The 25,059-nt window shown below is 53.4% G+C and overlaps 1 protein-coding gene across 9 annotated transcripts in view; it reads left to right on the forward strand.

Moving 5' to 3' along the window:
* NPHP4 (nephrocystin 4) overlaps positions 1-20,079 on the forward strand; it is a 138,339-nt gene extending 118,260 nt beyond the window's left edge. For 6 of the 9 annotated variants that reach the window (XM_070768308.1, XM_070768311.1, XM_070768313.1 and 3 more), the window contains 11 exons: positions 4,300-4,511; positions 8,045-8,271; positions 8,466-8,652; positions 9,500-9,583; positions 15,089-15,245; positions 15,737-15,822; positions 16,363-16,448; positions 17,517-17,688; positions 18,279-18,458; positions 18,716-18,859; positions 19,519-20,079. In XM_070768308.1, coding sequence (XP_070624409.1) covers positions 4,300-4,511; positions 8,045-8,271; positions 8,466-8,652; positions 9,500-9,583; positions 15,089-15,245; positions 15,737-15,822; positions 16,363-16,448; positions 17,517-17,688; positions 18,279-18,458; positions 18,716-18,859; positions 19,519-19,659 — 1,676 coding nt within the window. In that variant the 3' untranslated portion in view covers positions 19,660-20,079. Of the gene's footprint in view, positions 1-4,299; positions 4,512-8,044; positions 8,272-8,465; positions 8,653-9,499; positions 9,584-14,837; positions 14,969-15,088; positions 15,246-15,736; positions 15,823-16,362; positions 16,449-17,516; positions 17,689-18,200; positions 18,459-18,715; positions 18,860-19,518 lie in introns of those variants that run through there. The other 3 variants (XM_070768312.1, XM_070768314.1, XM_070768315.1) reach the window with 3 other exon arrangements.
* Positions 20,080-25,059: the final 4,980 nt, after the last annotated feature.

The following is a 25,059-nucleotide window of genomic DNA, read 5'->3' on the forward strand; positions in this document are numbered from 1 at the left end:
TACACACGTGTGAGGCTGTGTGGTGCCTGCTGTCCTGGATCTGGGGGTGGACTGGTGCTCAGCGTCTGGCTCAGTGGCCTGCAGGCCATGTTGAGTCACCATGCCCATCCACCCTGCCCTCTCCAGATGGTGGAAGCCACTGTTATTCTTTGGAGTTCATAGTCCTGTGAGTGACGTTTGTTTTTAGGCAGCGGCTGCTTTGTGGGGGAAGAGGAAAGGGAGAAAGGTCAGGATGAACAGAGACTGATTTTTAAAACTAGTTAGAAACTCCTCATGTCGGAAAGAGAAGAATAAACCAGTTAGGAAACTCGGGTGATAAAGACCTGGGCTTGGTGAAAATCTTGCATAACTGGGAAGATTTTCTGTCAAATGACTCACAGACCTAAATGTCAAATACTGTCCTTGGAATGAAAAGTGGAGGGTGCCCTTAGGCAAGTACCCCCCAAATGTTTTGGGTCATCTCATGTGAATCCAAAACCACCATGAGCTTCTTGTGTTGATGGCCCTTGATGTTGTTAGCCTTGAATCTGTGCCCCGGGTGGGAAGTCAGAGCTGAGGGGCTCAGGAGAAGGAGGCCTCCAGAATCCCAGAAGTCTCCTGGAACTTCAGCCCAAACTTTGTGGGTCCTCCTTGTTCTTCCTAGGAGAGGGGCCTGTGTACATTCAGATGTTCTAGGGGGTCTGCACTGCATGAGTCAGGCGACTCATTTTAATGTCAGAGAAGCTGAGGCAGAGAGGTCAGGTGATTTGGCCGGTGGCATGGTTAGGGTTGTGAACCGGGACTAGAGTCTGGATTCCCTGCTTTGGGGAATTACTCCCAGCTGGTCTCTCTGGTCACCCAGAGGATGGATGGAGAGCTGGCTGATGGAGCGGGAAGTCCCCATCCCTGGGAACCAGTGGGAGTTCAGTTCAGTTCAGTTGCTCAGTCAAGTCTGACTCTTGGGACCCCATGGATTCCAGCAGGTCAGGCCTCCCTGTCTATCACCAACTCCCGGAGCTTGCTCAAACTCATGTGCATCGAGTCGGTGATGCCATCCAACCACCTCATCCTCTGTTGTCCCCTTGTCCTGCCTTCAATCTTTCACAGCATCAGAGTCTTTTCAAATGAGTCAGCTCTTCGCATTAGGCAGCCCAAGTATTGGAGTTTCAGCTTCAACCTCAGTCCTTCCAATCAACATTCAGGACTGATTTCCTCAAGGGACTCTCAGGAGTCTTCTCCAACACCATAGTTCAAAAGCATCAATTCTTCAGCACTCAGCCTTCTTTATGGCCCAACTCTCACATCGGTACATGACTACTGGAAAAATCATATCTTTGACTAGATGGACAATTGTTGGCAAAGTAATGTCTCTGCTTTTTAATATGCTGTCTAGGTTGGTCATAGCTTTTTTTCCAAGGAGCAAGCGTCTTTTAATCTCATGGCTGCAGTCACCATATGCAGTGATTTTGGAGCCCAAAAAAATAAAGGCTCTCACCGTTTCCATTGTCTCCCCATCTATTTGCCATGAAGTGATGGGACCAGATGCCATGATCTTAGTTTTCTGAATGTTGAGTTTTAAGGCAACTTTTTCACTCTCCTCTTTCACTTTCATCAAGAGGCTCTTCAGTTCCTCTTCACTTTCTCCCATAAGGGTGATGTTATTTGCATATCTGAGGTTATTGATATTTCTCTTGGCAATCTTTATTCCAGCTTGTGCTTTATCCAACCCGGCATTTCACATGATGTACTCTACATTGAAGTTAAATAAACAGGGTGACAATATATAGCCTTGATGTACTCCTTTCGTACTTTGGAACCAGTCTGTTGTTCCATGTCTGGTTCTAGCTGTTGCTTCTTGACCTGCATACAGATTTCAGGAAGCAGGTAGGGTGGTCTGGTATTCCCGTCTCTTTAAGAATTTTCCACAGTTTGTTGTGATCCACACAATCAAAGGCTTTGGCGTAGTCAATAAAGCAGAAGTAGATGTTTTTCTGGAATTCTCTTGCTTTTTTGCTGATCCAACAGATGCTGGCAGTTTGATCTCTGGTTCCTCTGCCTTTTCTAAACCCAGCTTGAACATCTGGAAGTTCACAGTTCATGAACTGTTGAAGCCTCGCTTGGAGAATTTTGAGCATTACTTTGCTAGCGTGTGAGATGAGTGCAATTGTGCCATAGTTTGAACATTCTTTGGTATTGCCTTTCTTTGGGATTGGAATGAAAACTGACCTTTTCCAGTCCTGTGGCTACTGCTGAGTTTTCCAAATTTGCTGGCATATTGAGTTCATCACTTTCACAGCATCATCTTTTAGGATTTGAAATAGCTCAACTGGAATTCTATCACCTCCACTAGCTTTGTTCATAGTGATGCTTTCTAAGGTCCACTTGACTTTGCATTCCAGAATGTCTGGCTCTAGGTGAGTGATTACACCATCCTGGTTATCTGGGTCATGAAGACCTTTTTTGTATAGTTTTTCTGTGTATTCTTGCCACCTTTCTTAATATTTTCAGTTTCTGTTAGGTGCATCCTGTTTCTGTCCTTTATGTGCCCATCTTTGCATGAAATGTTCCCTTGGTATCTTTAATTTTCTTGAAGAGATCTCTAGTCTTTTCCATTCTACTGTTTTCCTCTAGTTCTTTGCATTGATCACTGAGGAAGCCTTTCTTATCTCTCCTTGCTGTTCTTTGGAACTCTGCATTCAGATGGGTATATCTTTCCTTTTCTCCTTTGCCTTTTTCTCAGCTCTTTGTAAGGCCTCCTCAGACAACCATATTGCCTTTTTGCATGAGCAGTATGAAGCCAAAAAGGTGGGTTTGTAAAACCCATGGCAGGGCCTGGCAGGCCAGGGGCTCCTCAGGGCAGTGCGGGGAGTTACGACAGTGAGGATTTGTTGAAGGGATTGAGAGCCTCTGGGGTCATTGGTCTTCCGATCCCTACTTTGATCAAAACCAGAGGGTAGGGATGCTCTACCAGAAGCCGTGTCTCCACCCCCCAGCAAAGTTCTGGAAGCAGGAAGTTGTGCCGAGCTCTACAAGGCGCTTACTGACTTCAGCAGTGTGGTCCTGCATGGTCACACTGGAATTTCATTTCTGGTTTCATTGGAACCCAGAAAGTCATTTGTCGGGGTGATGCAGTCTGAACACATTGGCTGGTCGATCACCCCCAGCCTTGCTTGTCTTCCACCCTGGCCCCTCCTTGTGTGACTGCGGGCCTTGGGCTGCTTGAGCCCGATCCAGATTGGAGCTCCCATCCCCATGGAGCTGGACCCCAGATACAGGACATGTGCTCTTTTGGGGTGACAGTGTGAGACGTCTGCACCATCTCATGGCACCCGGAACCGGAAATAGCACTTGTCTCTGTTGAGGGAGGATGTGGAGCACTGCAGCAGGAGGTGGAGACACACGAGGACGGGGAGTGGGTGCCTGGCCAGCAGAGTTCAGGCTTGGGGTTACATACTGTGGTTCTGGGGGTGCCTGGAGGAAGTACCCAGTTCCAGGTCGGGGGCTCCCTCCCACCTGCTCGCCTGTGCCTGGTTTCGTGATTGCCCAGGAGTCTGTGTGTCAGCTTGTGATGTGGCTCGTGCACGCGTCACAGGAGCACCACGGACGGGAGGAAGGCAGTGCCGCGCTCCTGCCTGCCGGGGCCTGGCCTGCCTGCGGCAGCTTCTATTTGTCAGCTGCACCACTTTCCTTTGGGTCCAGGGTTCCAATAGAACCCCCGGGGGAGACGGTGCTTGGGGGGCCCCACCAGTCAGAGGAAGCAGGTGCAGAGCAGAGGGCTTGGGATGCAAGCCAGGGTGGTCCAGTCTTCACCCACCCTGGCCATCCAGGGGCCTCAGGCTGAGGGACAGGACTCATCAGAGCCCCCGATTCCTGATCTGAACTTAGGGCTTGTGACACTCCCACCCAGGTGAGTTTGAGGACCTGCCAGGACCATGTGCTGGTGTTGAGGGTGCTCGCTGGAGGGGCTGGGGGTGAGCAGGGTCGCGGGCCTGGGTGAGGGTGTCTCGGGCCCTGGGGCATCCTGAGGGCATGAGCTTCTGCAACACTGAGCTTTTCCCTAGACCTAGCGGGGGAGTCATACGTTTGCGTTCTGGGACCAAGACCAAACCCCCTCTATGTGAGAGGCTGGAGAAGGGAAGGATGCCGAGCAGGGCAGGATACACCATTTCCACCTGTGTCAGCACCCCAGGGTTCATGAGAAGCTGGGGGCTTTCTGGGCTCCCTCGCTGGGTGAAGTGCTCTGGTAGGCATGGAGCCCTGGCTGTTTAGAGAGTGTAAACTCTGCCCTTTAACCTCTGAGCCTCTCTTTGAACCTTCCAGCAGTGAAAAATGTGGTCCAAGCTCAGAAGCTGGCTGATGTGGACAGCGAACTGGCCGCCCTGCTCTTCACACCCCCGAGACCAGGGGCCCGGGGGCCCCAGGGCATCAATCAAGAGGGGGATGCCGTCCGCAGGCGCAAGCTGGAGCGCATGAGGGCCGTGCGGCTGCGGGAATGTGGATTGGAGCCGGGCCGCCGCGGGCTGGGCGCGCTGGTGAGGCTGGGTCCTGGGTCCCCCAGCAGGAGTGGGTGGGTTCACCAGAACATTGCAGGAGCCACCCTGTCCCTTCTGCATCCTTGTTACAGAACATGAGAGACTCAACTTCTCAGACATCAGGGGAGGTTTTCAAGCCAGAATTACCGCAGTGCTTTGAATAAAAGCCAATTCCTGGCCTCCATTCCAATAAATTGCTGGTGCAGGGTAGGGTCCTTGGAGCCTAAACTTTTAAAACAGCTCTGAGAGGGATTCTGAGGGTTCCCCAAGTTTGGGGAGCAAAGTCATGAGGACTTTATATCACAGGTGTCAGAGCAACCGTGATGATCAGAATTCCCACTTTGGACTAAAAATCTAAGTAAGACCCTGTAGTATTTTGCAGCTAAGAAACAGAAGATGGTTGTACTTTATGAGTTCATGGGATGAGGATCCCACAGAGGTCCTAGGGGCCTCTACATCAAGGCAGGTGGGTGTCTGAACAGATGGCAACCTTCTCCAGCCAGGCCTGTGCCCATGGCCTGTTGGACACAAACAGAGTTGCCATGCCTGGCCCTTACCCGGTGCCCACAGGTGGGCAAGGAGCCGCCCTAAGTTGGTGGGGGGAGGAAGGGCGTGGAGCACAGCAGGAGGGGATGTGAGACGTGACATGGCCGGGTGGGGCCCAGACAGCCAGTGGACATGGGAGCCAAGCGCGGCAGCGTCTTGCTGCCATGGAGCAGACTATGGCTGTGAGGATGCCTCGAGGGGAGGCTGTCCCAGGGCTGGGTCAGGCCTCCTTCTGGGCCACAGGCCACTCAGTCTGCTGCCTCCTGTGCCGCCTCTGAGGGCCGATCAGCTGCTACCCGGGGACGCCAGGGGTCCCAGCCTCTGGGTGGCTGGCCACATGCACAGCAGGTCCTCTGCCTGACAACTGCCAGTGCTGTTGTTACCAACATCATTATTGTGATTAATTTAGCTGGTTTCCTCTTATTTGATATGTTTTGATAGAGAAAATCAACAGCTCAGAACCCTTGTTTTGAATACATCAGTAAATTTGGAAGTAATTGGATTTCCAAATACAAGAAAATTTTCTGCTAAATTGTGATGATTTCCTGGGTTCATAGCCCTGGGGAGTTTTGAGGTGAAAGTAACCCGATTTATCAAATATACAGTAGTCTCTCTCCCTTCCAGAGCTTTCTGGAAAGATGCCCATCTTTGAAGCAGAGATGGAAGTTCTGTGAAGTCAGTGGGTCCTCAGGAAGAGTCAGCAGGCACCGTGTCCTGGCTGACCCTGCACACGTGTAGCGCAGGGAACTGTGTGGTTCCATAGACCCCAGGAGCTGGGGGTCATGCGAGGACAGTCAGGAGACAGCTAGGGGTGCAGCTTTCTTTCCCTGATGGTCAGACTCAAGGCTGAGGGTCTCCAGCTTCTGGGGGGAAGGTGGTTGGCCTGGGGCCAGGAGTGCAGAGTCAGAACCTCTGGTGGGCCCTGGGGCAGCCACAGCGTCCATGTGAGGGCACTCGGCTCGCCCTGTGCCCAGTGCCCAGGTCAGCAGCTGCCCCAGTGACTGCTGTCGGGCACCGCCCCCTCTCTCTGGCGCCTCGGGATTGCCCCTCACACTAGAAAACTGGTGGCACTAGTCCCATGTTCCGTGTTGTCAGACCACGCCAAGTGCCACGGAAGAGAGGGCTTTACTTTCCAGAAATGCCAGCGCGTGGTTCACGAGTGTCCCTGTGCTGGTGGGTGGCGCGACCCTGGACCAGTCTTGGGGCCGCAGTACCAACTGCTGCCTCTGGGAGCCTGAGGGGTCCAATACGTGTCATCACCTTTGCCTGCGTGGGTTCTGAATTAAGACAGAACTATGGCAGAAAAAGACCAAGACATCACCTCTGTTTTACTGATGGCTTTCGGCATACCTGATGACTCAGATGGTAAAGAATCTGCCTGCAGTGTAGGAGACCCAGGTTCAATCCCTGGGTCAGGAATATCCCTTGGAGAAGGAAATGGCACCCCACTCCAGTATTCTTGCCTGGAGAATTCCATGGACAGAGGAGCCTGGTGGGCTACAGTCCATGGGGTCGCAAAAATTTGGACATAACTGAGCAACTAACACTTTGACTTTTCACTTCACCAGTTATAAAGGTGATACTAGAGGACTGGCTTGTGTGTGTATGAGACTGAGCTGGGTTAACAGTCTGGGTGGTGCCAGGCAGCTGCAGATGGTGCCAGACCCTTCAGGCGGGTCCATCCTTTCTAGCCTTTACCCCTGGCCTGGAGCAGTGCGGGGACCTTAAGCCCTGGGCCAAACTGCCTCTGTCTGTGGCGTTACCCACCCAGCCTACGATGAACTGGGGAGTGGCCGTCGCTGCGCTCATCTAGGCAGTCAGTCTGAAGATGTGGCAGCCCTGCGCCCATCTTCACGGGGCCTGTCCCCCAGAGCCCTCGTCCTGGGGCCTCTAACTGGTGGGCAGTACAGGCTATGTCCCCTCCACTTGGAGACAGGCCGGAACAGCCCTCTGTTTCAAGTCCAGGTTGAAAAGCCCAGCTCTGTTTGTTTCTCACCCTGAATTAGGTCTGGCTGTGGTGTCCAGCCCAGCCTGGCAGCGGTTCCATTCCATAGAGAATCTCTGGTCGTAAAATGCCCACATAGGGAGGTCTCAAGTATCAACACTACGGCCCTCCTCTTTTCAAATCCCCCGGGAGAAACAAGGCTCAGCTTCATTCTCCTTCTGGGGAAAGGCCAGAGTGTTGGCTGTGGGGAAGTCAATATCCAAATTAATTTAAGTCGGAAGTCAAATTTGGTCCTTGCCTTCTGTGTCAGAGTCTGAAGGCATTCAGCCATCTGGGGCTCCTCCGTGTTTGGAGCTCCTTGCGGCCTCCCCAGCACATGGCGCCTCCCCAGGTCCTGGCCTTGAGGTCTGATGGGCCTCACCCTTCACTACAAGGCGCCCAAGAAAAATAAGCCCACCTCCAGCCTCTAACACACCTGGGGTGGCCAAGCCTGTGGAAATATGAAGCATTTGAAGAAGGAGGTGGACAAAGGACCCACGCCAAGACCCGCCATGGCAGCGTGCCTGGGTCTGGACCCTGACCCAGTTGGCGGTCAGTTAGGCCTGGCCACAGCCCCTCCTGGTGACTCTGCTTGCTGACAGGACTCCTGCTGCCACTGCTGCAGACCTGGCCGGGGAGCCGGTCACATGTCTTAGTTTTGGAGCTATTCTCTCCTCTTTTATTGGCAACTTCTGCTTTTAGTTTCTCATTGCACCCAGGTGGGTGGTTGTGGTCTCAGGGGGCGTGTGGGCAGACCTCACCTCCTGTGGGTACATCACCTGCGGGCAGAGGGAACCAGGGCTGCTGCAGACAGGCAGCCCCATTCTCTGTCCCCTGGGGCTGGAGGCGACCAGTCCCACCCAACCCCCGAGTCCAAGAAGGGGGTGGTGTTGATACCAAAGGAGTCTGGTATTTGGGGTGGAGAAGGGGAGGTGGTCAGAAAACAGCCCTCGAGCCGTGTCGAGCCTCAGGACCATGGCCCCCTCGGCCCCTGTGTCTGCAGGCCCAGCAGAGCCTCCATGCCCAGCACGCCCGAGACCTGCAAGTCATTGCCGCCTACCGTGAGCGCACAAAGGCGGAGAGCATCGCCAGCGCACTGAGCACGGCCATCACCACGCAGCACACCATCCACGCCACCCTAGGCGCTGCCGAGTTCTTCGAGTTCGCCCTGAGGAACCCCCACAACGCGCAGCACACGGTGACCATCGAGATAGACAACCCCGAGCTCAGGTGGGATTGCGGGCACCCCATGAGACCCCCAGCCTTTACCCTCAGCTCCAACTGAAAGCTGAGCTGGTTTTGCCCTTGAGGGTCCTGGCCGCCAGGTCTGAGTGGGTAGGGGCACCTACCCCTACTAACCCATCCCCCACCTCTGGGACTGACCAGAAGGACATTGTGCCCAGCGCCGTCTCCCCTCCCTCCAGTCTCATCCTGGATGGTCAGGAGTGGCGGTACTTCAAGGACATGGCTGACTTGCACACACCCCTGGAGGAGGACATGTTCCACCTGCGGGGCAGCCTGGCCCCCCAACTCTTCCTGCGACCTCGGGAGACTGCCCACATCCCCTTCAAGTTCCAGACTTTCTCTGTGGGCCCCTGGGCCTCAGCACAGGTAAGGAAGGCCAGTCTTCTTGTGCTGAGGGGCTGGCCGGGCACCTGGGAAAGCCTACTTGCCAAGTCATGTGGGAGATGGGGGCCTTGTCCCGTGTGGTGAAAGATGGTTAGCCCTTGACTGTCATTGTCTCACCTGCGCCCACCCCCATCCACCCATGCCCAGCACCTGCACTGTGATCCAGCAGCCCTGACAGGTCACTCAGCACTCAGGAAAGCTGGACCGCTTCCTCTTTATCCTCTTTATTAATTTGGTAGAAGAGCCTTTCTTAAATCTCAGAGGAGCCAACAGGTTGAAACTTTCTAGGGTTTTCTACTCTCTACTCACTGCTGCTTGCTCCCTGACATGAACTGCAGACACCTGGGGGTTTCTTGTGAGGGTGTGAGCAGAGTGCATGCTGTGATGGGCTGGGTACGGCGGGCGTGTTCCATCCTGACCCCGTGAGGTCGGCTCTGCAAGGGAGTGCTCACCACTGAGACCGGCGTGAGGGGCTCACGGTTTTCAGTGCAGGCTCTCTGGATGCACTTTTGGGCCAAGAGGTTGTCTGGACTGTAGTGAAGGTGTCAGGCCTCTGGCTTTGAGCAGAGCTGGGTTATAGGCTCTGATCCCCCTTACAGCTCTCAGCATGCCCCGCTTCCTCTTTGGGGCGTGGGGGTTGGTTAATAACAGCAGCTGCCAGGGGTGGGGTCACTGTGAGAGTAAAGGGGCCTCTGAGGCCATGGACTCAGGGTGGCAGCCGTTCCTACAGGTAGAAGGTACTATAGGTAGAAGGTCCTGCAGGTGGGAAGAAGTACCTGTCACCCTGGGCCTCCGTCTCATGACCCCGGGGGCTCATGGTTCCTTGCAGGCCTCTGCTGAGCTGAGATCAGAGAAGGACATGGATGCCGGATCACCCTATAAGTCCAGCATGATGCCCACCAAACACGCCAAGGTAAGGGGCAGAGGACAGTAGGCCTCCCGTCTGGATGGTCTGAGGTCTGGCAGTGCCGGCCAGGGGTCCTCTGAGTGGAGGGTGAAGGGTGTCATGGGTTCTGTGGTTTGTTTATCAGGCCCCTGTGCCCTTCTCTGCACCTCCTAGAGGGAGGGGTCTAGGGTCGGGGTGGGGCAGGGCCCATGGAGGTGGACATTACATGTCCTAACAGGGCAGTGGCAGCTTCAACCGGATGCTGGTATGTTCTCCGGGCAGGGGTCTAGGATGGAAACACCTCCCCGGAGACTTGCTTAGTGGGAAGCCAGCATGCAACCCAACAGTGTCCGCTGTAGCCGGCACCGCGTAGCCCCACACTTAGGGTCAGATGGGCCTTCGGACCCTGACAGAGCATCCCGTGTTGTGTAGAATCAAAGTGGCGTGTGTGTATGTCAGTGTGTTACTTCTGGGAAGTAGGACTTGCCTGTTGCCATCTCTGGGGACGGCTCTTTGCAGGGTGCACTTCTCAATCACCTGCCTGCCGATATAGGATGTCCTTAGGGGAGCCTGGGTCCCTGTTGTGTTCTTTTTTAATTTTATTGGAATACAGTTGATTTACAATGTTGTGTTAGTTTCAGATGGACAGCAAAGTGATCAGTTAGACATCTACATATATCCAGTCTTTTCAGATTCTTTTCCCATATAGGTCATTATAGAGTATTGAGTTCCCTGTGCTATACAATATGTCCTTATTGGGTATCTGGGAAACTGTTGTTTTATAGAAATTTGTTTTTGTTTTCTTTTTTTGGTAGACTAATGCCATTTGAAAGTCACTCAGTTGTGTACGACTCTTTGCAACCCCATGGACTGTACAGTCCATGGATTTCTCCAGGCCCTTTTGAAGGGCTTCCCTGATAGCTCAGTTAATAAAGAATCCACCTGCAATGCAGGACAGCCCAATTTGATTCCTGGGTCGGGAAGATCCCCCGGAGAAGGGACAGGCTACCCACTCCAGTATTCTTGGGCTTCCCCTGTGGCTCAGCTGGTAAAACATCCACCTGCAATGTGGGAGACCTGGGTTGAGGGGATCCCCTGGAGAAGGGAAAGACTACCCTTTCCAGTATTCTGGCCTGGAGAATTCCATGGGGTCACAAAGAGTCGAACATGACTGAGTGGCTTTCCAAAAACAAATGCCTTTTGAAAGTAAATGAAAGGAAAAACAAGAACACTTTTGCCCTGCCACTTGCCCCGAGAACAGATTTCCAAGACTGAGAACCTGGCTGCCTTGTGTCCCTGAGTCTCCCTGTCAGGGGGCAGTCCTGTGCCCATGACCTGTGACCCAGGAAAATTTGCTGTATTTTATTTAAACATGGAGCCACAGCTTTGCCTTTGTCTAAGGAATGTGTTGGAGAAGGCGATGGCACCCCACTCCAGTACTCTTGCCTGGAAAATCCCATGGATGGAGGAGCCTGGTGGGCTGCAGTCCATGGGGTTGCAAAGAGTCGGACACGACTGAGCGACTTCACTTTCACTTTTCACTTTCATGCATCGGAGAAGGAAATGGCAACCCACTCCAGTGTTCTTGCCTGGGGAGTCCCAGGGATGGGGGAGCCTGGTGGGCAGCCGTCTATGGGGTTACACAGAGTCGGACATGACTGAAGCGACTTAACAACAACAACAACAACAAGGAATGTGTCAACTTCTTAGTTAGGGCTAGAAATAAATCTGAGAGGCTAATTTTTCCTTACGTGAATTTGGAGTTTTAAAACAAATCCCAGACACCTTATGAGTTTACTCATAATTACTTCCGTATGTATCTCTAAACTGATAAGGACTAATTTTTTAAGCTGGCTTTGTGCCATCATCACTGCCCCCAGATTAGCAGCAGGTCCTCGGGATGGCCCAATGTCCAGTCCGTGCTTGCTCATCTTTTTGGGGATGGTCTGTGGAAGCTGGGGTTCACTGTCCTCGGCACTCTGTCCCTGGAGTCACTGGGGGTGGGCCGGCCACCCTGGGCCAGCCTCACTGGGCTGATTGTAGCCTCACGTGCAGAGGCTGAGGCAGCTGGCTGTTCCTGGTGGCTAATGTGTCCACTAAAAGCCCACTGTCCACACCCGTTATTCCATCAGGGTGGAAAATGGTGAAACTCCATTTCTCTCATTGTTCCTGTACTTACTGCTCATGATTCTTCTATAAATAAGAACTTCTCCCATCAGCAGTTTGGTTACCCTGAAATATATCTTATAGCTCCTGTGCCTTTTTAAAAAAAATTATTTATTGTTGTGCCTTTATTTATTTATTTTTTTGAAAACAGAAATACCTTTTTTTTTTTTAACTTTACAATATTGTATTGGTGTTGCCATATATCAACATGAATCCGCCACAGGTATACATGTGTTCATTATCCTGAACCCTCCTCCCTCCTCCCTCCCCGTACCATCCCTCTGGGTCATCCCAGTGCACCAGCTCACAGCGACTGAACAAGTGAGCCTAAAAAATAAAAAAAAAAAGTGTCCACCACCGCCCTCTTTGTGTCAGGGCGGAAATCAGACACTGAAGAGACCAGCAAACAGAAGAAGCTAAAACAGAGGGAACCGACTTGGAAGTGACAGGTGATACTGGATGCCTTTTTTTATTTTGAAATAATCTCAAACTTGGAGTTATAAGAATAGTGCAAAGAATTGCCATGTCTTATTTACTCAGATTCCTAGTTGTTGACATTTTACCTTCGCCTTATCATTTTGTGTCTATATTTATCCATATATTTTTTTTTCCTGAGCACTTTGAGAATAAGTTATGTGCAAAATGCCCAGTTGCTCCTTGAAACTTAGAATTTGTATGTCCTGAAAATAAGGATACTCTACTCCACAACCACAGTTGTCCAGTCGCCAAGCCCTGTCCAACACTTTGCAACCCCATGGACTGCAGCAAGCTAGGCTCCCTTGTCCTTCACTGTCTCCTGGAGTTTGCTCAAACTCATGTCCATTGAGTGGGTGATGCTGTCTAATCATCTTATCCTCTGCTGCCGCCTTCTCCTTTTGCCTTCAGTCTTTCCCAGTATCACAGTCTTTTCCAGTGAGTTGGCTTTTTGCATCAGGTGGCCAAAATACTGGAGCTTTAGCTTCAGTGTCAGTCCTTCCAGTGAATATTCAGGGTTGATTTCCTTTGGATTGACTGGTTTGATCTCCTTGTTGTCCAAGGAATTCTCAAGAGTCTTCTCCACACCACAACTCAAAAGCATCAGTTCTTCAGTGCTCAGCCTTGGAAAATCAGAAAATTGACACTGATACAATTTCATCATAGGCCTGGATTGCATTTTCCAAATATCCCAACCCTGGACCCCTCACCCGCCTGGGGTCCCACGGTGCGTCAGGTGGTCCCACCCAGTTTTTCTCACCTTCCACAGCCTCAGTACTTTGGATGCACAAAGGCCAGTTCTTCCACCTGCCCCTCAGTCTGGTTTGTCTGGTGTTCGCGAGTCAGTGGGTTCAGGCTGTGCCTCCAGGGCTGGACGAGCACAGATGGTCTGCTGTGTTCTTCTCAGAGCCTCTGATCGGGAGGGACACAATGTCGATTTGTTCTATTTCCAGTGATGTTAATTTAATGTCTTACTTGGTTAAGATGGTGTCTGCCAGGCTCCTTCAATGTAAAATTAATTCACAAGTATTTTATAGATGATAAGTAGAACTATAGTGTTTTGTCAGGAGATACTCAGATTATGTCAATATTTGAGTTTTGTCAGGAGATACTCAGACTATGTCAATATCTTGTTCCTCATGCAACTTCTGCTGCTAGTTTTCATATCCACTGATGATTCTTTTTTTTTAATTGAAGTATAGTCAACTTACAGTGTTGTGCCAATCTCTGCTGTACAGCAGAGTGACTCAGTTTTACACATACAGACATTCTTTTTAAAATAATTCTCCCCTGATGACTCTTGCGTGATGGTTGGCTGTCGGTGACTTTCAGATTCGATCATCCCTTCTACGTTCTAAGTGACCAGGCAGGACTTTGCCTCCCTCCATTCATTCCTGTAGTTTATTCGGCACCATTCTGGAGCGTGAATTCTTTTTTCGTTCAGCAGGTGGTCATTTGTCACTGTCTTTCTCTGTTTTACTGCTCATCCACCAGGGGCTTCTGCTTTGAGCTGGCCCCTGTGTCCTTTTGACAGGTCCCTGCCATCATTGGATCTCTTCCTTAGTGCCCGGCACATGAGATGTTCCGTCTTGAATCATCTTAGACTTTCTGCTCTGTGTCTGGATCAGCCAGTTATCTAAGGTTCCTGTTAGTGGAGAACGGTGTTTAGAAACTAAGGTCTGGTGCTGGGTGTGCTCATTATGACTGGGGTGCCCTTGCTCCTGATCCCTCTGAACAGATCCTCGGGCTAAAAAACAGTCGGTCATTGTAGAGCTAAAAGTCCCAGAATAGCAGTGAATTTCCAGCAGGAGTGTCAGTGCACAGCTGCCAGGAATGTGGGTGCAGTGGTGGGGCTCCCCTCCCAGTGGATCATGAAGCCGGGTTAGCACATACAAAGCATGGAAACAGACTTGGGGACAGATGCATGGGGCAGTGGCTTTCAGGTGACCCTCCGAAAAGGTGGAGCCAACATGGAGTCACTTAAAGACCCGGAGGGAAGGGTGAAGACACACAAGGGATAGTGACCGCGCGTTCAGGAAGGGCTCCCTGGAGAGGGCGGCCGTGTGCTGGGGTCCAGAGGGTGGGCAGTGTGCACCTTGTGCCTGTCTCACACTCACATGGCCTCATGGGCAGCTGTCCAGTTATCATGTGTCCAGTTACACATCTAAGCCTTCATAGTAAAACCCACAAAGTGGAGGAGCGACCTTTCCATGTGGAAGGTCTGTCTGGGGGGCCTGAGCTTTGTGCCGATGTGGGAAGGTTGTCCAGCTGCGGGGTTGACCGTGTGCTGCTCTCCATCCTGGCTCCCGAGAGCTTGCTGGGCTGGCTGAGTCCTGGAATAAAGACACTGGCTCCATCATCTCCCCAGTTAGAACCTCTCTTGGATACGTTTTTTTTTTTTTTTCAGTGAATAATGATTTTTTTTTACAAAAGAAAGTTTGTAGCCATTTGGGTTTAGGCACAGCCCCCTTTTACCCTCTGGGGGATGTGCTGTGCTTCCCGCCTATGAGGGCCTGGTGGGGTTAGTGTCTAGATCTTCTAGAATGACTTCCCAGCACATGCAGGCAGCGGGAGCGTCGGAGGGGGACTCAGGGCTGCAGACCTTTCTCACTGGCCTTCTGAGCACTTCCCTTCCCTCCAGGAAGTGGCAGGAGCGGCAGCCGCATGTGGTCCTCGTGTGTGGAGCCTGTGCTGGGCTGGTCCCCTTGGGTGGGCACCCACGACTGCAGACCCTGTGTGTCTGACTCTGCCTGCCCTTCCCACCTCCTGAGGGTGAGCAGACCCTATGGGGACCCCCACCCTGTCTGTCCAGAGAGGTGCCGTGCACGCAGCTGCCTGAGACCCCGTGTGCAGGTCCTGACCCTGCACTGCCCGCCCTCCGCTCTCCGGCAGGTCCTGTTCCGCGCGGGCAGCGGCAAGCCCCTGGCCGTGCTCTGCCTGACGGTGGAGCTGCAGCCTCACGTGGTGGACCAGGTCTTCCGCTTCCACCACCCGGAGCTCACCTTCCTGAAGAAAGCCATCCGCCTGCCACCCTGGCACACGCTTCCAGGCAAGGTCCCGCTCTCCCCACAGATTCAGCAGGTGGAAAAGGCTTCTCCCGAGGGTGACAAGTATTCTTCCATCAACCCGGGATGCTCTTAAACAACCCAGCACCGCCTCCTGCCTGGGCGTTTGACACGGTGACCTTCTCTCGTCCCTCTTCAGTGGCAGGGCGCCCGTGGCCCTCGGATTCCATCCTGAAATCCACAGCCCGGGGAAGGTCTCCGGCCTCGGGTGTCGGGCTCTGTGCTGCCCTCCGTGTTGGGCCTGGGGATTCACCTGCTGATTCACTTCTCCCTGGTGCCTTCAGAACAGATCTGAGCCTTTGTATTTGGCTCCTGGCTCCATGGTACCCCCCAACTTCCTTTGGTTACTCCCTTGGGTGAGAAAGAAGCGCTGGTGTTCACACAGACAGCTGTGTCCCCTAGTGTGTTTCGTTAAGCACCTATGGGGGTCTTGGCTTTTGGGAAAAGACATTTGCTTTCATATTCCCCCCTCCAGGTGCCCCTGTAGGGACTTCCAGTGAGGACCCCCCTTTCCATGTTCGATGTAGTGACCCGAACATCATTTGTGAGACACAGAGTGTGGTAAGTTCTGTGGCCCTGCCCTCTCCAGGCCCTGCCTACCGTTTGCATCCCAAGTATCCTGCAGCCTCTTCATTTTAGGTTTTCACTGAAGTGGCTTGTTTCTAAGCTGCTAAAGGGCTATTTTGACATCCTCATGAGAGTTTTATGAATGAGTTTTCATTTTTCCTGCTAGCAGATCAGTTCCTTGATTATCTGAATTTAAATTAAAAAAAAATGCGTGAGGCAAACAGAATAAAGTGAGTGGTAATTAAGGCACTTATTAATTGCCATTGTGCAAGGATAACGGCCATAATTATGTTATGACTGGTTAGGAAATGGGATAAAATCTCCTGCAGAATATAATTATTAAACTCAATATGAAATCAAGAAGTTAAGGATTTTTCTCTTTTGCAGTGACAAAAATAATGAATTCTGACAAGTACAGAAAATTAAAAACCTGTTGGGGGAGGGGGCCCGGTTCACACCTGCATTTGCTTCCTGGGGACTTGGGGAGCTGGGGTTGGAGCCCAGTGTTGCTGTGATGCGCCCCTCTGTCGACAGGGCCCCGGGGAGCCCCGTGACGTGTTCCTGAAGGTGGCCAGTGGCCCTAGCCCAGAGGTCAGGGACTTCTTTGTCACCATCTACGTGTGAGCGTGTGGGCCCTGGTGGTGTGGAGGGTGGGGGTTGGTGAGGAGGCAGGCTGGGGACCGCTGGTGGCCCTGGAAGTGCCAGCCCTGTGGCTTCTACACTTGTGGTGAGGAGGCAGCTGGGGACTGCTGGTGGCCCTGGAAGTGCCAGCCCTGTGGCTTCTACACTTGTGGTGAGGAGGCGGGCTGGTGTTTGGCCACGTGAGCTGAGACTGGCTGAGGTCTTGCAAGGAGCTTCTGCTCAGCTGGCATTACCAGCTGGTGGGACGCTTCAGACCCAGGCAGGAGGCCACTTCTGCCGCAGCACGTGCCAGGATGGCCAGACAGCCTTGTCCCCATGACCCCTCCCAAGTCTCAGGGATGCAGGCTGTGGTCCTGCCTATCCCGCCCCCCAGGGAGATGGAAGGTGGTGTCATTTCCTGTGATGCCCAAGGACCCAGTGAAATGACCTCAGTCCCTTTCCCTCTCCCTGTGAATCATATCTCCCAGGCCTTGAGAGCCTTTAAAACCAGTACAGGCAAGCTGGAGGGTTTGCCTCAGCCTGTCTGGGAATGGGGAGGGTTGGAGAGTGTCTCTTGCACTGAGGGCCCACCCCAGCTGAGGGTCAGCGCCTGGCTTGCAGGTGCCATGTGGTGGCTAGAGTGTGGTCCTCATGATGGCTTGTGGGCAGGCGTCCCTGAGGCCCATTTACCACCAAGGGTCAGGGTCCCTGGCACCAGACAACTGGTGCAGAGCCGGGGCTCAGGCCCATGTGACCTCCGAGCCCACATCCTTGTCCATGCCGTGCTGTCCGTGGGGTTTGCTCTAGGCCTGGTTTGGGGTTCTGCTGACCCAGGTACAAGTGTGCTGAAGCCCACGTTGCCACACATTTGGGGTCTCTGTTCAGGGTCAAGGCCACATAGAGGCCACAGCCCTGCCTGAGAGCCTCAGCCTCGGAGGAAAGGGGGCCATGGGGGTGACAGCACCTGGGCCGCACCTGCCCTCTTGGCCGCCTTCTCAGCCTCCTGGGGCTCCCCTCCCACAGTCAGTGTACTGTCCTCACTGACCGTGAATGGCTTCTGCCCACAGAGACCGCTGGTTAGCAACACCTGTCCAGACCTGGCAGGTCCACCTGCACTCGCTGCAGCGAGTGGACGTCTCCTGTATCACTGGCCAGAGGACCCGCCTGGCTCTCGTCCTCCGGGGGACGCAGACAGTTAGGAGAGTGCAGGCTTTCAGCTCACACCCCCAGGAGCTGACGGTATGGCCTTTGGGTGGGGGCTGTTGGGTTTCGAGGAGGTCCCCTGGGCCCTCCCTTCCTTGCCCACCTGGGGAGGGGATGGGAATGGCGCTGTGGCTCAGGGATTCCTGAAGGTCAATGGAGCCTTAGTTCACATCGCCTTTGTCAGATGTGCCTTCGTGGGATGACTGACTTATTTACAGACGCCCCAGGGCCAACTTGTAGAATTGCTGGGAGTATATATTACCATATTTATGGGAGTATATATTGTATATCACAGAAAGAATTAACTGTGACTCTGGAGTCAGTGTGGCCGCAATTGTGCATCTCGGTGATGGGATGATGCGGATGCCTCGCCCGAGACTGGGCTGGTTCAGCTTTTCTCTGCCGAGGCCGCTCCAGCACTTAGGGGTTCCTGCTGTAGGGGAGGGGATTCAACCCCAAAGATGGGGACATGGACTGTGCCCTGCTGGTACTGGTGCCAGTGGCACAGTTGACTTCATGCAGACTGGAGGGCTTCCCGCCCAGCACAGGTGGTCACCCCTGAACCGTTGTGCTCCCTGGGATGAAGCCCTCACCTCCTGACCCCCTGCTCCCCTGTCCCCTGGAAGACGGACCCCAGAGGTGTGTTCGTGCTGCCTCCTCACGGGGTGCAGGACTTGCATGTGAGCGTCAGGCCCTGCAGGCCGGGCAGCCGCTTCGCGCACCTCCACCTGGTTGACGTGGACGCCCACCAGCTGGTGGCCTCGTGGCTCCTGTGTCTCTCCTGCCGGCCACCTCTCATCTCCAAGGTCTGATGTGGGATGTGGGGCCACGTGGCTGGGGTGGGGTGTCCCCTGATTGTCCCCTCGTCCCCTGACCTGGCCTGCCCAGTGGCTGGGGGTCTGGGGGTTGTTGGCTTCTGAACAGTGAGCCTCCTCGGCCAGGACCTCGGGAGGCTTGTCTGCTGTATTTATGGAGCCATCCAGCGTCTAGGGCCCCGAGCGCAGGGCAGGCTTGGGAAGTCACTGGAGAAGCAGCCAGGGGCCAACTCCTGCCCTCCCTGCAGGCCTTCGAGATAAAGCTGCCCGCGGGGAGCGGGAGGGGCGCCAATAAGCGCATCACCTACACCAATCCCTACCCCTCGCGGAGGGCCTACCGCCTGCACAGCGACCACCCCCACCTGCTGCAGTTCAAGGAGGACGCCTTCCAGGTGCGGACTGCTCAGGGGTGGGACCCTGCAGGGTGGGGGGCTCCAGGAAGTCCTGGGGAAAGCAGTCTGTGCTCCAGTGAGACGCCTGCAGTCCCCAGGGGCACCTCCGCTGAACTCTGCCTGGGCCTCTGACCCCACACCTAGGCCCCCACCTCCCCGGCAGTTTCACAGCAGTTTCATCCAGATTCTCTGGCAAGTGAGGCCTTGATCCACCGTGGCTATTTTAGGGAAAGTGAGCAGCGACTCAGAGTGGATCAGTCTGTCAGTCAGGGGAGGGGGCTTAGTGATGTGTCTCCCAGGGACTTGGGAAGAGCGGCTGTCGGGGAGAGGGCTTGACAGTAACATGGGAGATTGGGTTCTGAATGTTCCTGTGTTTTCTGAAGCCTGCCAGCCTGGGGGTGGGGTGGGGTATGTGTGTGTATGTGTGTGTGTGCGTGCACGCGCGCACGTGTGTGTGTGTTTGCCTGTGTGAAAGCTGCTGGAAGAGAGAGGAGCCGGCGGAGGGGGCGGTGGGGCACGAGTATGGTGTGTATGTGTGTGTGTGTGTGTGTGTGTGTGTGTGTGTTTGCCTCTGTGGAAGCTGCTAGCCTGGGGTGTGTGTGTGTGTTTGCCTGTGGAACCGGCGGGGTGGGCATGAGTATGGCAACATTTCTTTCCAGGTCGGGGGAGGTGAGACCTATACCATCGGCCTGCGGTTTGTGTCCCGTCAGAGAGCCGGGGAGGAAGAGATCCTGATTTACATCAACGACCACGAAGACAAAAACGAGGAGACCTTTTGCGTGAAGGTCATCTACCAGTAGAGGAGGGGGCTGTCCTGTCGCTCCCAGGGGACACGGACAGCCTGCTCCTGTCCCAGGACTCTGCTCCGTGAACTCAGCCAAGGACTGGGGGGTCCCCACGTCCCGACCGTGTATGATGGTCCTGCCCTGTCCCGTCAGGCTGCTGCCAGGACCGACTGCATAGCAGTCCCATGGGAGATGTGAGTGCCCCAGTGGGCCCAGGCCGGTTTCTCTCTGTGGCACACGGGAGTCGTCACCGTCTATGACGTTAGGATTTGCTCTCAGCGAGATGTATTTTATGAATTATTTTAAATGATAAATTATGCTTTTTTACTGAGATTTATACAAACACTATATTGTTTGATATGTAATATTTTTTTATACTGGTATTATTTCACATCTTTTAAAAAAACTACAAAAATACAAAACTTTTACACATTTTCTCTTTTGGCAGTTTTGTGTTTTTCTGCTGTTTTCACCTTTGTCAGAGGTTTTCTGTCCACAGAGTAAGCTTGGTTTTCCGTCGGTTGATGTGGCCAAGGGCAGTCAGGTGGCCCATGGCTTGTGGCCTCTGGGAAAGTCTGCTTGGCCCTGACCTGAGGGGAGGGTAGCGCTGACCTCTGCCTCTGCTCTGATTCTGGTCCCTCTGCTTTCCCATGAGGCCTTGTGATGACCCTGGACTTAACTTGAAGAGTCCAGGACAACCATTCTATCTCAAGATCCTTAATTCCATCCTTTGGACCACACGAGGTCACCTAGTCATGTCTTCCAGGGATCAGGTCAGCCTGGGTTGGTGCACATTATTCTGCCCACTCCCATCCCAGTGCTTGTGTAGACAAAAGAACTGAGTTTACAATGTGAGAACCCCACAGAGGACGTCCCTGGCTGTTGTTTAGATTCTCCAAGCTGTCTTTTCAAGGGCAGCCCCTGTGTTTTGCATGCCCGCTGCACACGCGGCAGGATCTCGGCTCGTCCATGCAGGCCAGTCCAGGCCCAGGCCTCGTCACCAGGGACCAGGCCCTGGTGAGGAGTGCATTTCAGGAAGGAAGGTGGTCTGGAGCCTAGTTGCTTTCTGTCCTGGGGGCCAAGGAGGTGGAGGAGGAGGAAGTGGGGAGGGGGTGTACCGTTGGGGGTGGTGGGGGTGGGCATAGGATCCTTCACTTTCATCTCCTCCCATTTCCAGATGCTTTTTTTAAAGTCTGAAAAGCAGGTTCTCTACACACCTGAGGAGCTTTCCTTTGCCTTTCTTCCCATGCCAAGCCTCCTCCCCTGGGGACTGTGGTCTTCGGTCACTCTGGCACACAGAGCCCTCTCTTGGGCACAAGTGAGGATTTGAAGCCCCTCCGGGGAGTGACGATCGTGCACAAGGTGGGGCTTGAGCTTGTCAAGAATTTATGCCAGGACTTCCCTGGTGATTCAGTGGTTAAGAATTTGTCTGCCAATGCAGGGGACACAGGTTCAATCCCTGGTCCAGGAAGATCCCAGATGCTTTAGGGCGACTAAGCCGGTGTACCACAACCACTGAGCTTGTGTCCTCTAGAGCCCATGCTCCTCAACAAGAGAGTGGCCCCCGCTCACCAAAACCAGAGAAAGCCCTAGCACAGCAACAAAGACCCAGCAGAGTCAAAATTTAAAAAAATTAGAAAACTTTATGCCACTCTGAGCGTTTTCTTCTTCTGTTTCTTTCTTTTTTTCCCCTTTTTCTCACAAAGACCCGAGATTTGTTTTGTGATAAATTTTCATCGTCAAATAAAAGCCATGGCTGTGATCCACCATCCTGGGGCTCTTCTGCCGGGTCCCAAACCCCGAGTCAAGTTCACTGCACACTCTGGGTTGCGAAAGACGGGCCTTCTTCCTTCCTCTACGAACTCCAGGTGTTCTGCACCGACCCCCGAGATGTGGACTAGTGTTTCCGTCTGGCTTCTGTCTTCCTAGTAGTCAGTCCCGGGCCAGCTGGCAGGGCTGGCAGCGTGGTGGTGGGTGATTTACATAAGAAAGCCGGGCCCAGCCGCCTCCCCGGATCTCTGAAGGGCTGGGAGCTGCTGCTTTCTCCCCACGCACAGAGATGCACCATCTTTCAAAGGGAACCTTATCATTTCCATCAAGGGCATTTTTTAGTAGTATTATTTTATTTCTTCTTTCCTGCCCGTCCTCCTCCTACCCCGGCAGAAAGCTACTTTTAACTAAATAGAGTCAAATAAAAGCCAGATTAGCGGCTTTGCTGTGCTCACATCTGATAATGATTTAATGCTATGTTTATCTCTTTTTAGAAACAAATTAAGGTGCCTTTTAAAATTGTTGCCTCAGGTTCGACGAGGTTGGGGAAAACAACCGTTCTGTTTCCTCATCAACCTTTTTTCCTCCTGGTTGGAGAGGGTTGGGGTGCGTGTAACTCTGACCCCTGATGATCTGGGTTGCAGCAGTTTTATTTTCAGGGATGTGTGCTGAGACCTTTACAAAGAATAAGCAGGAGAGGAGGGGATGGAGGGAAACAGCCAGTGGCTTCAGGAAGTCATTAAGTGGGCCTGTGTCTGGTGTGACCTGAGCACCGTGGGGTCTCCCTGGACCCGTGTGGGATGTGGCCGTTGAGTCTGGGGCACAGAATTCGGAGGCCCTTCCTGCTGGTGGAGGGGGTGGGATGATGTGTGTAGTAGAAACCTTGTCATTAGGACACGTCTGCTGGCAATGACACGTGGTCCCTCGTGGCTCTCCTGCTCCAACAGCAGAGCCAGGTCTGAGCTGTCACGGGAGCAGGGACAAAGGCGCCTGCTCTCTGTGTCAGGGGTGCCCGCCTGGGGACAGCCGGCTGTGTGCCACCGGTGTCACCACACCACCCCTCGCCCCTCCGAGGCTGCTAGGGGGAACCTGAGAGTCAAGTGCAAGTCAGAGTGATGTGAGGAAGTCACCCCACCTGCAGTGAGGTGAATGGTATCCCTACAAAATTCATGTCCACCCAGAACCTCAAAAGGTGACCTTATTTGGGAACAGGGTCTTTGCAGATGCCTTTAAAGTAAGGACTGAGATGGAGTCATATTGGATTAGTGTGTGTAGTCATTCAGTCATGTCTGATTCTTTGAGACCCCATGGACTATAGCCCGCCAGGCTCCTCTATCCATGGGATCCTCCGGGCAAGAATACTGGAGTGGGTTGCCATTTCCTTCTCCAGAGGATCTTCCTGATCCGGGTATCAAACCTAGGTTTCCCGCATTGCAGGTAGATTCTTTACCGTCAGAGTCACCAGGGGAGCCCATACTGGGTTTGGGTGGTCCCTAAATCCAGTGAGTGTCCTTATAGGAGACAGAAAAGGACACAGAGAGGTCATGAGATGGTGGAGGCAGAGATCAGAGTGATGATGGCCCAGGACCACCAAGGATTCCTGGGGTCACCAGGACCTAGGACAGGAGCTGGGGACCCCTTCTTCCTCAGAGCCACCAGAAGGAACCAGCCCGTCCACACCTGGAGTTTGGACTTCTGCCCCCAGAGCTGTGGGAAGATATACTTGTGCTGTATGAAGCCACCAAGCTTGTGGCCATTTGTGATGGCAGCCCCAGGGGTCTTAAGTATCCATGTGACCAGTAAATCATGGATTTCTAGTCCCTGGGAGGGAGTGCCCGGTATAAATCTAAGGAGTGACTCACTGACAGGGTGACCACCCCCATCCCAACCCCCTGGCAGGCGGCTTCCTGCAGCAGTGGGGCTGCTTGGAGAAGCAGCGTCAGCCTCGCGTGTCTGTCATCTCTGTTGTCAGCATCCTGAATTGATCTGTGAATCAAGGTCTAAAGATAAATTTCATTGCAAGAATTCAACCTCGAAATAATCTCACACCAAAGTGATGAGCTCTTCTCCAGGAGACAAAGTCACCAAAACGGGGGCTCTAAGGACATTGCAGGGAAAAGAACAGTCAGAGCAGCTTCCCCAAGTCCAAAAGTTGAGCATGCAGGAGTTGCCCTGAGGCTCAGCTGGAACGCCAGGTGTGGCTGGGGGTGAGGCCAGGGGGAAGGGCTGAGGTCACCAAGGCTGGGCAAGGGCCCCAGGCTGCAGGCAAGACTGTCCTCCCAGATCGTCCATCAGGGCACGCCTCCTCCTGATGCTCTTCTGCTTCTCAGCACCTCCAGCCCAAGGCCCTGTGGCCGGCAGGAGCGATACCAACACCTGCTCCCTGGCCTCCCTACCTCCACCCTTCAGTGTGGGAGACGGGTGGAAATCCTGCAGAGGCTGCAGGCCCAGAACTCTTGGCTCTGTCCATCCTCTCCATTGACCTTGGCTGTGCAGTGGGCGTGGGCAGGACTTGGATCCAGGTGGGCCTGAATCCTGCCTGGGCTGTGGCCACTTTGGAGGCCATTTGGTCTCCTGTGTGAGGTGGGGCCCTGGGTAGGGTCTAGGAGGTCCTACCACTTCGGATCTTGTGAGGATCTGGAGTTCATGCAGAGGAGGAGCTCAGGACCATACAGGTCCAGTGTGATAGCCTTGGGACTGTCCCAAACACCACTGCCATCCCGCCAGACAGCACTGAGTGCAGTACCCGCCCTGGGATCTGTGTCCTTCACACTGATTGCAGGCCTTGCACACATCCAGGCCAAAGAAAGTGAATGTGGATTTTTGTGTGTGTAGCTGTCATCATCCATATCTCTCTGAAGTGCACAGTGCTTGACAGGGCTTGTGGTTTTTCTAGGAGGCCGTGAGGGCAGGGGATGACCATCCCACACCTTGACCTCACAATTCACTGGCCTATGTGGCCCCAGTCTCTGCTTCCTCCCATCTGGTTAGTCACCTGTCCTAACACATACCACATAAAATCAGTTCTCTATTAGTCCTGGAGGCTGGAAGACCAAGATCAAGGTGCTGGCTGGCTAGTTTCTCCTGAGGTCTCTCCTTGTCTTGTGCCTGGCTGTCTTCTCTGTGACTCTTCCTATGGTCTGTTCTGTATTTATCTATAGCGTGATTTTCTCTTCTTATAAGGACAGGAATCTTATTTGATTAGGACTCACTCTTAGGGCCTCATTTTAGTCAACCACCTTTAAGACCCCATCTCCAAGTACAGTCACACTCTGAGGTCCTGGGGGTTAGGACCTCAGCAGATGAACTTGGGAGAGACAGTTCAGCTCATGACACTGACCTCTGGCTGCCACCCTCATGCTCATTCCACCCCTGCCTCTGCATCTCAGCCCCTTCTCTTGCCTCTTGTTTTCACTGCCTTTTCCCATCATTACCACCACACCCTGAAGCCCTGAGATCACTGGTCATTACAACCACTGGGCAGAGTGCCCCTCTGTCTGCCCCTGGCAGCAGAACAGGGAGGCAGGCTCGGCCACGTGCTGGATTTCTCCTTGGATCTGTGGCCCCAACTCTCAGATGGGCCATAGGCACATGGGCCTACCGTGCCTTCCTGGTCCATCTTTTCTCCAGGATTCTGAGTGAGTG

Source organism: Bos indicus, chromosome 16 (genome assembly GCF_029378745.1).
Source record: "Bos indicus isolate NIAB-ARS_2022 breed Sahiwal x Tharparkar chromosome 16, NIAB-ARS_B.indTharparkar_mat_pri_1.0, whole genome shotgun sequence".
Classification (NCBI taxonomy): Eukaryota; Metazoa; Chordata; class Mammalia; order Artiodactyla; family Bovidae; genus Bos; species Bos indicus.